The sequence below is a fragment of the Paralichthys olivaceus genome, chromosome 15 (genome assembly GCF_024713975.1).
Source record: "Paralichthys olivaceus isolate ysfri-2021 chromosome 15, ASM2471397v2, whole genome shotgun sequence".
In the NCBI taxonomy this organism is placed as follows: Eukaryota; Metazoa; Chordata; class Actinopteri; order Pleuronectiformes; family Paralichthyidae; genus Paralichthys; species Paralichthys olivaceus.
Window position 1 is genome coordinate 17679474 of NC_091107.1, and position 15163 is coordinate 17694636.

Here is a 15163-nt window from a genome sequence, read left to right on the forward strand (position 1 = left end):
GAAAATTGGAACATGTATGCTTAGAAAAATGTCTTTGTCTGACATAGTTTGAAAACAGAATGAGTTTAGAATGTTCGAGCAGGAGCCATTAAACAAAAAAGAAAGTGGCACACCGTGCTCACACTGCACAAGGACTGGATTATCTACTGGATTGGCAAACCATATTTGTGTATGTAATCTATAAACCTATGTGTGCGAAGGCCTCTTAGATTAATCCAGTTACACTGTGGTCAGAAAAACATCCCTGAGTGATGGTCCATGAAACATTTGGTACCAGGGTAACAGGGTTTATGAGAATCAGTTTAAAATTAGTGCAGGAAACCCTTGATCTGTTATGATTATAAGAAACACAAAAACGTAGATGTGACTCAGCACAGGAAGTTTGTCTTCTTGTGTCTCGTAAAACTTTGATAGAGACCTATTATTTATTTTATGTCTTTATTTATTATTTCTCATAGTACGTACAGAGTTCCATGGAAGACTCCCCATTTCAGTGTTCACTGACTGGAACCTCTGCACCTTCCTGTTAACTCTGCCACCCACACCTTTGTTTGTCTAAGACAGCATCAAGGTTAAGGTTCAATGTGCCCTGAAGGGAAGAACAGCAAATTAAAAACACAGCCAAAAAAGAGAACCAGACATTTCTGATTCTTTAATTTGGGGTAAAACATTCATCGCAAAACCTTTAATGTACTGTTTACAAAAGTAAGAAAATTCCTCCCTCCTTATCTGGAATAGTGTATTTGCAGCACTGATCAAAGTGCTGATTCACACTTCCTCCTGAAAGGGTTTGGCCCTCATGTCAGACATGTTTATTCCCATAGGTGCTGAAACATTCAGTTGTTGACATAGGTTGAAAAAAATAAGATGTTTTAAGCCTCCTGCAGTTACTAATATGTGTAACACTTCACCCCCGCACCCCCTGAGACACAGCAGAACCTTCAGAAGAGGAGAGTTCCTGTTTTTCTCCTCTCGCTGTGTTAAACTCGCCCACTCAGGGCACAGTGAGTGACCACTCACCACTCAGTGAGTGGCTGGTATTTAGAGTCAGAGGAGGCTGGACCAGTGGGAAATTCAGCTGATTGTGTCCAGACTCTGACTCATGGCTTCCTGGTAAGGGTATGAAGGATGTGTGTATTTGTTTTCCCTCAGGACTCACACAGAACTAAGGTCCTTGAATTAAAGAATCTTCAGCATCAACCCACAATTTCAGGAGTTCATCAATGGTCTTTTTTTGGTCTTATTTTGAAAAGCTGATCTCTTGCTGATAAGAACTTGAAAATAGAATGACTGACAATTGTATCTGATGGTTTAGTTATGATCAGTCATTGAAATAACATTTTTTTACATCAGTGTTGGCAACCAGAAAGTGTGGAATGTATGGATGCACAAATATTTGATTTACATCGCAATCACTTTTCAGTTTGCTATTATTATTTGAGATAATTATGACTGGAGCAAAAGTAATATAGATATAAAAAGCAAGTGATTGAAAAGAGCAATCTTCTCTGTGAATCAGTTTTCATATACTAGATTTGAATTATACTGTATTTTGCTGTAAGAAGCTTCCCTATTTGAGCTTATACCACTTAAAACTCAAATGTTTGCTTTCTTCTGTATTTTAATGGAAAAATCAAGTCATTTTAAATATAATGTAATTTCAGTTGATGTTTGGATTTTGTTTTTTTTATTGTCTAGATAAATTTTTTAAACCAGCATTTAAAAAACCAATCATTTATTACAATTACAGTGATATCAAGAGAGAAAAAAAATCTTATGAATATTTTAGAGGAGACTGCCATTGTTTCAGGAATCAAACAATGTTGATGTGACATAATGAGCCTTTGGAAAATGTTGACATTGCAACAGTAACAATCTTTTGACATGCCATTTACTTCTTTCTGGAGATAACCATGTTTAAAATGTTTGAACTATGGTTCGTATAATTTGGGCAGATTTATGTGGGATGTATAATTCTGCCCTGGAGAATAATCTCTGTGCTTGTACTTAAACCTTTTCTTTTATGCTACATTTGTTTACATTTTGCAATAGACATCAGGGTTAATCCTAGTATGTATGTCTCTCTCTAACACTACATTTAATATAATACTCCACTCTAAAGTAAATTCTATATGTCGCTCTGTTTGTCTCTGCGCCTGTACAGAAAGCACCAAAGGGTCAGAGTCGTGTGGAACGTCTGAGGAAGAAGATGAACGAGCAGGAGTCATGGCTGCTCATGCACTCCCCCACCATCCCATTCCGCATCCACAACAAACATGGAAAGGTGAGTCAATCCTCCTCATCCCATCACTCTCTGAATGCATGCATCTAGTCCTCCCACTAGAGGGAGACATCAACCTTTGTGACAGAGGAGCTATAGCTTAGCTTCCAAGTATCCCAAAATAAATGTTTTATGACAGTGTGACCAGACCAGAGCTTTTCAGTAGTTTTGAGATTAGCTGGACATTTCCACATTGTATGTTTTACAGTGATAACTTCAGTGCAGCGATGTCCTTGCTGTATTTAATAGTATTTTCTGTGTTTGTAGAGCTACCTGTTCCTTCTCTCCTCCGACTACGAGAGGTCAGAGTGGAGGGAAAGCATCCAGAAACTCCAGAAGAAAGGTAACACTGGCCTTGAGTGGAGTTGGTCTATTGACTGTTTCTGCATGAAGTGGATTAAAACCATTTTATGTATTGCACCAGAGAAAAATGAAAGTTTGACCATCGCCGTGCGTGTTTTCCAGATCTCCAAACGTGCGTATTAAGTTCTGTTGAGCTTCAGGTCCTGACCAGCTCCTGTTTCAAGCTCCGCACTGTCCACAACATTCCTGTCACCAGCAACAAAGATGGTGAGAAACACTCGCACACATTATCTGTTTGAATCTCTCATGTTTGAATGCTTTGTGCGTTTCTGCAATCTCAAACACACACAGTCTCCCTCTGCTCCTTCCTCTCCTTTCTGCTTTGAGTTTAAATTCACACAAAAGCATCTCTTATATTTTCGCCACAAAAAAAACCACATAATGAGCGAGGGGGGGCCTTGCAGGAGAGGAATCTAGGTTACAATATGTTTCTCATCTAGCTTGTAGTCAGTGCCATGCGGTGTGTCGGTGGTGGCCCTGCATTCCCAAATCATGTGAGTTTGCATTCGCTCCAGATCTCCACAGCGGCTTTCAGAGGCTGGTGGTGACATTAAAGCCATCTGGTCGACCCACTCCCATCTCCTCAAACAGCACAAAGAGTCTCCTGCGTACACACACACACACACACACACACACACACACTACTACAGAGGTGACAGTTGACTCTCAGTAATTAGTGATCATAGGGATGCTTGATTTTTCCTTAAAAATTCTGATGAACTTTGGAGTTAACAAGGTAAATTGTTGTGGTGTTTTTGCACCGAACTTCCCAGAAGTCTGTTGCCAGTTGAACAGTGAATCCACTGTGGTAATATTTTCGTATTGTTTAAGGGAACTTGTCACTTTTTGTCTGTTTTAAGAAAATATACTTGCAACAAATGGTATACACATAAAATATTTGTTTTTAAACATTGATTTTCTCAAAATACCATCTAATCATTTTAAAAGCATGATTGATTATATTTTCACCTTTTTCTGTCTGTTTGTGTGTCTGTATCAAGTTAACACAAAAACAACTAAATGTATTGCCACAAAACAGCGTTATCTGCTTTGACCCCGTCCAGGAGGTTTTTACTCACGTTAACTCTCTGCTAACTTGATTAAACTCTCGCCTCTCTGCTGTGTCAGAGGTCCATCACTTTGTTGATACTTTTCTTTTTTTGTCAGGGAGTTGATATCCTTGTGTGATAAAAGAAAGCTCAGGCCCCACGGCTTTTGAACCCCCCCCCATTATAAATCAAACAAATACACGCAAACACACACACACACGGAAACAGTAGGGGTTGAAATGGAGACCAGCTGGCAAAGGAATTTTTTGTACAAGGACGGATGGTTTGCAGAGAGTGTGAAATATTTGCACGTTCATTTGACTCCTTTGATTGAATCATCATGAATTATCACATGTTCGTTAATTGTTTTCCCTGGGTTTCCTCAGTTTATTGTTCCAGTAAGATTATGACTGAAAGAGAAGTTTTCGCTCTAAAAGCACTGCACATAGGCCACCTCGAAGCTGAACCTTTGAACCGTCTCCCTGTGAAGCCCCCCTGTCGCTTATGTACTACACACGTACGCACGCACGCACGCATGCACACAAACAGAGTCAACCCCCGGGACTGAGTGCTCTCTTCTCAGCAGCCTACAGTAGACCCCCATACAGTCCCACAGCCCTCACGTGTAGTTTATTTACCTGGAAACAGTTGGGCTACACAGGCTTCAAGCAAAGCAAAGTGTATCCCTCTGCATGTGTGTGCCGGCGGGACAGAGGGATATGTCGGGCCACCCAAAAAACATCCACCCACCAGCCACCACTCAGCGGCCAGCTCGGTTGTTATGGCAGAGGACTGTGCTTGTTGATGTGAGGTCTGACATTGATGTGACGAAAGGTTGCAACAACAATTCATTCCCTCTCAAAATCTTTTTTATTTTCTCGTTTCATTCTTCAGCTGCATTCCTTCCTTTTTGATTTTTGTTTTTATGTGTCGCTTTTTAGTCATAAAGCAGTAACTGGGTGTTGAAATGGTGAGAACAGTTGTTTTAGTGGAAGTTAATAATGATAAGTTTATCCACAGCTTGGACCACCCAACCAGAGAGAAATGAAAAGCCCACCTGCTTCCCACTGAGCAATTTGACTTGATTCTTCATTTTAAGACGTCCAAATGGTTGTAGACCTTGAGGGGGAAATTAGAACACAGAGTTTGAGAGTGAAAGTTAGAGAAGTTTGTCATGTAAGCACATTTTCATACAAGTGTTCCAGGTAGGATTCACCAAAGCAGATGGAAACAAAACAAATATCACAGGGTGTGTCAATAGCTGCATTTTAGAATATTAATTCAGTTGCTAATGAAGTGTCACCAGAGCAGCATCAAACTGTCACAGAAATGTAAACTTAGAAAATCTTCTTTCTAATGCAAAATGGTGCACGGTGGACAAAAGGATGTGAGGATGTCAGACAGAAGAAAACAGTGAAGTGATGTGACTCTGTTAGATTCAAGTGACAGAGATCACTGGACATCGACCTGCACACACGACCCTGAGGCAGTCCCATGACTGCACTGTCTAAGATGCTGTGTTAGAGTAATGCCAATACCATTCATAAAGTCGACGAATTGACAAGCCATGATGAGGAACTGGGGAACGGAACATTTTAGTCAATTTCAGTATCAGACACATCAAAATTCACTTGAATTGAGCCTGAAGTACTTGACAGACTGTACACAGCTTTTGAGGCAGTTCTGCATGAATCAAGTATGAGAAAATCCCTGGAACATGCAACTTCAGATTTATGTGTTTGTACGAGGCCAGTGTCTTGAAGGAATGCCTGAAATATATGAAGACAGCGCAGTGAAGCCCATTTATTTTTTCCTGTCAATGAATCTTATCTCTCCTCTGCACAACATTGATACAGTCTAGTGTGTCATAAGTTTCCATGCTTTATCCTAGTGCTGTAAACAAACTTAAATTCTGAATGACTAAACTCACTACGTCACCATAGTTACAGATGGAACCGCACCAACTGCTCTGTGTGTTTGTTTTCCAGATGAGGAGACTCCTGGCCTGTACGGCTTTCTGCACGTGATCGTCCACTCCGCCAAAGGTTTCAAGGAGTCAGCCAGTAAGTTGGCCAGAGACCCGCATTGTTTTCTGCTTTACCCCACTTGTCTGCACACTCTTGCTGAGCAGCCCCTCCACACATAACTGCTGCGCATGTCTGTATCTGCCAGGAAAAGATCCAGTCAATCACTGCAGCCTGTCCATCATGCTGCAAGCCAATACAGAGATGGTCGTATGGACTGAGAAAGAGAACACAATGGAATTTATTTGTGAATTCATTTAACAAGGACTTCATCTGTCATTTGTCTTGCATCACAACAGCAGTATAAATACACTTTAAAAAAAAATCATAAACAAAGGATACATTCATGTAACATCACATACATCCACAAACGATCCTTTGTAGAACAATGTGTTCTGTGTTTCAACAATGTGTTTTAACAGCTCCGTGTGTATGTGAGTGTGTGTGTTATCAACCCAGTGGAATGTTGGCAGGACCAACATCGCACTCAGTTGACAACACACACATTATTTCAGACGTGTCAGTAGTGGACAGCTGGCGCACCGGTACACTTTGTGCTGCGATGTTACACAAGCACCAGTTCAAATATCAAATATCTGGAAAAGTGACAGCGAGGGAGAAATATGATTTCCTCAGTTACCATGACAGCCCCCAGTATATGAAAGCAGGCACGCTAAAATTTCCTGGGTAATGGATTGGAAAGCTCTCTCCTCTGAAAGCCTGTTTGATCCCCGATGGAGCGCAGAGAGCTGAGGGGTTTAACCATGAAGAAATGTGTGTGTGTGTGGAGGGGAGTTGGGTAGTTTGCCTGATACAGTTTGAAGTCTTTGTGCCCAGTGGAGCGTACAGAGCCAAGGTGGGGCATGCAAGCCATGGAGGCTGGAGTAGATGGCATGTTGCTGTTGTAAGTGATCCTTGATGATGATGATGATGATGACAGCCATTAAAGACGTGTTGTTACTCTTAATGGGGCTCCAAAATTATTAACCATCATGGTTGGGGTGAAAGCACTGAAGAACAAAGAACAGGCTACACTTTGCAAAAAATGCAACTGATACATACCTTCCCCCACTGAACCTCTCTTTAAAGCTACGCTCCCAAAACAAAATAACACTCGGTGCCTGACAACTGCTAGAAGACGACTTTTCCATGACTCGCTCGCTAACTTCTGGCTATCGCCGTTGCTCCAGCGGTGTGTGTCTCTCCTGCTGAAGACTCTGGTCGTGTGCTGTTAGTGACAGCAAATCATTTCACAGTGTCTGAAAGAAATGATCGGTCATGTTTATTACAGTTCTGCAAGGGCCACAAACACCAGCTCTTTTTTTTTTAAACAACTTTATTTATTGAAAGCTATCGATACGTGAATAGGTTTGTTGCAGATAAAAAGTGTTTAGGAAGCAAATTACTGCCTTTAATGGTCTGTGACAGCATATTGTTATGCCTTTGGACCCTATGAAACCTGGCAGACGTTTTCCTTTATTTTCACATGCTACTTGTGTTAAGAAAACCACCCAGTGGTCATGAAGAAGATCTGAATATTTTGTGTTTTGTCTTTATAATTCCCTCCACCACCACAATTTCTCACAGATGTAGCTCAATGATTAGTTTTCATGTGGTGATGTTTTGTAATTCAGCCTCTGTGTTTTTGAGGTTTGATGGGTTTTAGTAACATTGTTGACGTCTCCTTCACTGTACATTCTGTACATTTTTAATTATTAGCCCATCAAGATCGTTTCTGTAACGACTGGAACGTTTTCTTGATCCAGTGTTTCAGATTGTTGAACAGATGTGTGATCATCGACAATGACCTCTTTGTTCATTGCTTTCATTGAAAAATCCCATAAGCTTGTACTAGAAGATCTTACTGGAATTATTGTGTTATTTCCCTTTAGTGGGAAAAGACTCAGTATTCAGCCCGGGGCAAAGTTGTCAAACTGGGTCATAGCAGAAGGAGCATGGGGTTGAGCATCTCCCCCCAAAAAAAAGAAATCAGTGGAAAACATGACCTAGTAGAGAAACATGTTGCTTTGTTCTTGTTTTATTTTTACGTGTGAGTGAGTGTCAGCCAGTGATCCTGTGTTGTTCCCTCTATATGTTTTGAACCGCTGCTGCAACTTGATGCTGTCAAAGTGAAGCTGCTGCGCTACGTAGAAACAGTGAGCACAGATCCAAACTGAACTGCCACACTTCTCTGCTACAAAATCTCAGACATTTGAAGAGAGCCCAGCTGCTTTCCTGTGTGTCAGCCACATGAGCTCGTTTAGCAACATCTGAAGGGGTTTTAACTGAATTTATATCTGATATGTGTCAAAGTAATAATTAAGTAGCAGTGCAGATACTAAAGGACAATAGAAAATTATTTAATAGCGATAGTGATGCTTTTTTCTTTATTTAAAACAAACTTTTTTTTCCCTCACTGGTCCCTTTCAGATTAAAGGTAAACCACACCTTACCCTTGATTTCTGTTTTTAATCAGTCCAGTCACAACTGCATGCGTTGTTTACCATATTTCTAGTCTTCTCTCTCTGGTTTTCATGAAACCAATTCAGTTGCATCCTGATTTCATTCTCTGAGAAGAATGTTTTTATTTTCTCCTGAGGCCTTCAAGCCTCCGGTTGGTGGTTGTTGAGACGACTGATTAGTTTTAACTGATTATCACTTGCCTCCTAATTCTGTGAACCTGCAGTTTGACCCAGCATTCACCACAGCCCCGGGCAAAGATTAGCTTTGGGTATAAGATCACAGACACATTACAGGGGCTGCAGTCCTCAGCTAATTGAGGTGGAAAAGGATGGTATTCATTAACCTGTAAATCTAGGGGTCACAGGCCCCAAGCTGACCAAGTAATCCCCCCTCATACTCTAGTAGTGACCTGCAGGGAGAATAGTAAAAAAAATATATAGGGTTTGGCCTCTTTTAGTCTGTCCTACTTACCAAAGACCTCCTGGATCCACTGCAAGGACACAAAAAGACCTCTCCTGTGTCTGGCCTTTTTTGAGTTTTCAGTCTGGACACATAAACCCCTTTCACATGAAGAGAAAATCAACTTCCTAAGAGAAATCTCAGAGCTGACCAGGACTATGAATACCTCTACTCATGGCTAGATGAGAAAGAGAGGTCTAGTGTCTAAAACTAAAGACCTATCTACCTTTAAATAATCAAACTTCTGTTTGTAGTCCTGAAAAGTGACTGAAACGCAACTTTGTCCCTCACAGCAAACCGACTGCATTAGCCTTGATACACCATCTCCTCGCTGAAGCAAACTCTTGACAAGTGGTTTGTGTGTTTTTGAGGTGTCGGATGTCGAACCAGAGGTTGCTGTAACAAGCTGTTACGCTTCTGCAGCGTAAGAGTACGATAACTGCTACGTTTAATAAATATCCCCCAGATGGTCACAGTGAATTCCCCTCGGCTGAACTTCCTTCATACCACCACTGCTAATCTCTTCCTCATTGGGAGTAATTATGCCCGAACCTCTCAGGATGCCGAGAAAACAAACATAGAGGGAATGAAACCAGACGGAATGAGGTTCCGTTATACATTGTAACCGTTTTAGTCATAAATGTACAGCTGCATATGTCAATGTTGTCTCTTGACGGTCACTGCTCACGCTGGGTGGTTGATTGGTATCCTTCCACAACGGTAACCAGGCTCAGGTCAGGCTGTTGTTTTTGATGTTCCAGCGTAAACATGACATGCGTCACTCTTTAAGTGTGTTTTTATATATATGTATATGAGATTCAGCCAACTCCCCTGATTCTCTTGCCCAATCTTGTTGACTCTCCCGGTGAAAGGTCAAGTCGAACACCCATCCATCACTCTGTCAGGCGGAGGTGCACTCGAGGGACCAGAGCAAGGCTGCAGGACGAACTACAGACACATAACAGACAGCTGGTAGCTCAGTCTGTAGGAACAGCTACAACATTTAAAGAAACACATTACCAGACTTAATTGCTCCGTGTAATAGCCGAGCACGAGCAGATCTCAGGGGAGTGTCGATGCTGGTATGAGGATGTAAAGAGTGGAGGGGGAGCAGCGGTGCAGAATGTGTGCACAGACAAACAACATATTGACATTTTGAGGGGCTGTTTGATTTTGGATGGAACATGAGCCTTTTTCATCGTGTAGGTGGACATTTGTTCCAAATCTAAATTAGATATTTAGTCACTTTCAGTCGTCATGAAAACTTTGTTTAAAACCTCTTTGAAGTATGGATGTTACTTGGTGAGAGCATACCTCGGCCCAGGCTGATCTGCGGTTATCAATGCTTTGGATGTACATGTATTGACATCAGATGCATTTGGATACACAACACATTTCAACTGTCCTTAGTTTTTAGCCCTGTTAATCAATTCTGCTGCAAAAGTTAATGGGTTCTTTCTTGGCCTATACACCACCCTTCTACCAAGTTTGAATAAAATCAGTTCAGTGGGTCAGTAGTTTTCACCTAATCCAGATAAACAGACAGACAGCAATGAAAGAATAAGACTCCGGTGAAATATTTAATGCTGCAAGTTTTCATTAAGCTTTTGCAAACGCTGCAACAATAAAGTACCTTTGTTCATGTTCTGCACAGTGACTTTACAAGATACACTAGAACAGAGCTGAAGGGAACTAATCAATAAGTTGATTGATGGAAAAATCATTGGGAATGATTTTGACTATTGAAAAGTAAAGAAAACAAAAAGTGAAGGAAAAAAAACTGCAAGAAAAGCACAAAAATGTTCTTTGGTTAACTGAGAAAAGTAGATTGTTTAATAATGAAAATAATTGCAAGTCACAGCTTTATGTGAGTGTTACATAATACAACATGACTTAACAGCAGAAAGACTCAATTACAATAAAAACTATTGGTGTCTAATTATTCTGACCTTTTAATGAAAAGATTGTATCATCATGTTGTGATGTCATTACGCCCTAAACATCTGTTTTAACAACTCTAACAACTATAATGGCTGCATTTTTACCAGATGGTAAAAAAAGATCTGTCAAGAAATCCTAATATTTATTCAGCCTTCAGTTTTGAAATGGCACTTTGTTACTGTTGTTTCATGTCAGTATCTAATGGACGTGTCCACCTTCTGTGTTTCCTTTAGATTTGTACTGCACCCTTGAAGTGGACTCGTTCGGATACTTTGTCAGCAAGGCCAAGACCCGAGTCTTCAGAGACACCACAGACCCACAGTGGAATGAAGTCCGTAAAATATCTCCTTTTACCGCACATTGCTAGCAATGAAAGTTAAATATTTAATTCTCCCCTCCTGTGACATCCTACAGGAGTTTGAAATCGAGCTGGAGGGCTCCCAACACCTGAGGATCCTGTGTTACGAGAAGTGTTATGACAAAAGCATGCTCAACAAGGACGACAACGAGATTGTGGACAAGATGATGGGAAAAGGAAAGGTCCAGGTAAGAAGAGGACAAACGAATGATGAACTTTTACACAAAAAGAGACGTCTTTGTCATCTCGGGGGAGATTTCCCAACATATGACTCATTAGCTGTCTAGCCTCTGTGCACAATATGTTGGTTTTGTTATCGTGGCCCCTAATGACGCTGGTTGGTTTAATAGTCTGTAGAGAGTTTATTTAAGGGGGGTTTCCCCTGTGTTGTTGTGAGAAATCTCATAAAAATCCCTTTCAGAGACTTGTTAATGAGAAGCTGCCTTCACAGTGGAATCTGTGGTCTGTATCGTTGTTTAGGTTTTAAAGAGCAGCCTGCAGAGGAGTCATGTTTCCATTTTTCCAGAGCTTCTTAGGAAAATTGTTTTAGTCAAGTGAAGCTTGACTCCTGTCATTTTCCTGCAATTCAGTCAAATTGCTGCTACACTAAACACTTCCCCTTCTGCAGCCTGGTGATCAGTAGATCTTCACTTTTTGCATTAGAGTCAATTCTGAGGGTTTTAGTTGTTCAACTTACGTCCTCATGTTTAACTCAGGAGATGGAGATGCACGTGTCAGGGCTGCAGAGGAGCTCGTTGCAGGTTATTTATAACCAGCTCCTGACACTTTTTAGCTCTCTGAATTTTGCAGACGAAATAAACCAGTTAAAATATTTCACAGTGTGTTTGTTGCCGCTGCTCATAGCTGGTAAAATCGGGTATCAGTGACAAGCTGCAGTTTGAATACAAATCTCATGTCTAACCTAGAAAGTTGAGCAAACATGAATCACATCTGTGCAGCGTTGCATTTTAGAGGATAAAATGTATGCATCTCAAAAATATCTGATGCATTTTCAGTGGATCTGTTATTTCTCCTCAGAACTTAGCTCCTGTTATTTGTTTTTAACAAAGTCTGAAAGGAAAATACACCCACAACATTTCTGTAGTAGCATTTCCTGTTTGTCACCACCACTTTTCATGCGCTTCTCATTCAGTTTGGTGATAAATGTCCTTGAACATATTTTGGAGTTTAAGCACACATGAGCAACCTGTTCACAATAACACAGAAAAGAGGCAGGACGTGATATTTAAATTCTGCGTCTATCACACAAATTCTTTCGGAGATATATTTCCTTTTTATTCAGTTTTGGATGAGTGTCATATAAGAAAGGTCATCAACATGCCCCCTCGCTCCACTACTCGACTACTCACATGTGCTCACTCGGACATGATCTGGAGTTTTTACTAGGGGGCTGGCAGAAAAAACTCCAGGGTTTGTCCAGAGCAACTGAATCTGAACTTTGTGTTCTCATACAGCTCCTCTGGAGAATGTCAGGAGATTATGGACTTCACTGCATGTCTCAAAGCAGCTTTAAAGCGACATTGGTTGGTATCTTGTCACGAGCTTTTGCCCAAACATGTAGTTCTCAGTTGTTGCAGAAAAATGAGCACACTATTTAACTCCTCTTTTTTTGGTTACAAAAGATTCAGTCATTTGTCAATGGTTCAGCATTGAATCTTTTCCGACAGTGAAAGCCACCCTCTGGTATGGCTGCCAGTCAAAGAGACAAATGCTACCGCTGCTGCTGGGAACATCCACTTCCAGCCAACAACAGCCAAAAGACCAAATATATACAGTACATGTTGGGCTGACTCCCTGCGAGAGGGGGAAAATAAAGAGGGGGGGGGGGGGGGGTAGGAGCAGAGAGAGAGAATGGCATGTTCTGTCCCAGACTCTGAGAGAGAGGGTGGGAATGCTGTGCAAGTGTGTACTACAGAGGGGGTTGTTGGGATTAAGGATGTGTAGTCGTTAGAGGAAGAAGTGGATGATTTTGATAGAGTCCTCTCTGTCTCCCTCACTGCAGAAGGTAAAGAATCACCCCTGTGCTTGTAGAGTTGGTTTACTGTCACTGATACATGAGGAAATCCTGAGTAGGACTTTTGTCGTATTAAGCACTAATCTCTAACATATGGTTGTGACTGCTGAACTGACTCATTCACTGAAACATTTTGACAGTGAATTAGCTGCAGGGACGTGAGTCTCCTCCACGGTCCAGCGTGCGTATCTAAAGAGACTTCCACTTGGAGCCAAGCTGTTTGCTTTCCTGGAGAAGCTGCGTTCAGAAGAAGCCCTCAGTGTTTTGTTTTCCTCTCTGGAGACCCTCTGATTTATTTAACAAGCTTGTGGAGTACTGACTGACCGTAAATGGGCATATTGGGCCTGGGGTTTTCTTTTCTTTTTAACCCTCTGCTGTTACTTAACTTTGTTACTGATGCGAAACATGATCGCCTCTGTCACCAGAAGATGATATGATTTAATTTTGGCAGTGACTGAGAGGGTTTTTGTTACAGTCTCTTCTGTAAATGGTATGCGAGTTTAGTCAGGAGGCATATTGATGGAAATGTCCACAAGAAATGCACACACACAAAAGATGACAGTAATGCTCATTTTAGCTTGATTGAGTTGCTGGTCCACGAGGGAAATACCTCCCATTTATTTCCAGCAGTTCACCCTGTGTCCCCCACAGCAGATAACCTCTGATCTCTGAGGTCAGGTGGCTAATCCTCCATTAAAAGGCAACAATGTCGGGGTTACACTCCCCCCTGTCCTTCAAACTGGCAGTACAAATGAATTCCTTAACGTTTCCAAGCAGACATTAACAGTAAGTTATCAGTATCCGCTCCGAAGAAAGAAAAGAGCTGCCTTGTAATTGTTTGGCTTATTATCAGAGATATTTTTCTTCTTCAACCACCTGATTGTCCTCTGGCTAAACAAACCTTTACTCAGCGACTCAGATTATTTTTGCTTTCAGACCTCAGACCTTTAAGCGGATGTGTTTTTAATCAAACCCTCCTCAGGACCAGACCTTAATACAATAGAGCTATTTTCACAGAGTCTGTGCTCCATCTTGGTATAAAGAGACACAGTCCTGAGCTGGTTACTGCTGGAAAGTGCAAACAGTGTCCTGCTCTGCCTCATGCATTGTGCAAGTTCTCCCAAGTGACCCTGATGTGCCAGCTATAGCTGCAGATACTTGTCTTCAGAGTAGCGATTATGTAACTGTGGGTTAATCGCCGCAGTGCTTTGTGTAGCAGAAACACATCATATCACCCAGCATCAGTGGTACTTTCATCTGGTAACACAGCCTTCATACACCCCAGCACATAGCCTCTCCCAGGGCTCACCTCTTAGGACTTTTATTACTTGTCTTATCAGGGAAGAAGTGTGTTGTCTTTCATACGACCAGCGCCTTCTGTAGTTCAGTCTGTCGGCTGTTGTGATGGCTGGTTTAAATACATCTCAAATCTCTAGACTGACATTTTTGTCGGTTTGCAAAGTGCGAGGTGGAAGAGACAGGTGTACGCCAGAGAGCTGGAAGTTAACTTGTGTATTTCGGCCTGCTTAACAATACAGTCGGCAGCTGGAGCAGCAGCAGCTGTGGTCCAAAGCTCATGGAGGCAATTAAGTTACTTTAAAACACATTTTGTGTTTGATTGCTGCAGTTGGCGTCAAAAATCATTCTCTACTCTACTCATACAGACATGATGCACATGCAGTGTTTCAGCTTCAGTGTAAATTAAATTTACTGGGCACATCATAATCTCCATGCCATTTATTTAGGCAAGGTCACAAGTACGCTATTGTCAAGCTAACATGGCGGGTCAAAGTTCACCAAGTTTAATTTTACACGAAGCCACGCCGTGATTTGCTTCACCACAAAATATTAAATGTTTTATTCTTCTCCTCACTTGCATAGACTTGAAGTGAATGTACGTACGTGAGACAGTGCCCTAACTCCAGAAGTTGCCTGACACTTAATGATATTCAAGTTTTCTTCAGTATTAAAGTAATCCAGTGATAGTATGTACACCCATGGGTGCATGGCAAACGGGAACAGCTAATAACTATATCAGCATATTTTTTGGTTCCAAATTGCCAATAGTCACTGAGAAGGAACTGTCCAATCACCACTGTTATGGAAGGTTTCTGGAAGCTGGTGAAAGGAGAACTCAGACAGCAGCTGATGTCTTACGCAGAAGATTTTAATGTAGAGTTGATGCATCAA

At 41.4% G+C, this 15163-nt stretch overlaps 1 protein-coding gene across 4 annotated transcripts in view; it reads left to right on the forward strand.

Moving 5' to 3' along the window:
• Positions 1-15163, forward strand: part of abr (ABR activator of RhoGEF and GTPase) — a 115389-nt gene that overhangs the window by 65924 nt on the left and 34302 nt on the right. For all 4 annotated transcript variants that reach the window (XM_069539601.1, XM_020086197.2, XM_069539602.1 and 1 more), the window contains 6 exons: positions 2165-2284; positions 2549-2624; positions 2747-2851; positions 5682-5756; positions 10814-10911; positions 10995-11126. In XM_069539601.1, coding sequence (XP_069395702.1) covers positions 2165-2284; positions 2549-2624; positions 2747-2851; positions 5682-5756; positions 10814-10911; positions 10995-11126 — 606 coding nt within the window. The remainder of the gene's footprint in view (positions 1-2164; positions 2285-2548; positions 2625-2746; positions 2852-5681; positions 5757-10813; positions 10912-10994; positions 11127-15163) is intronic.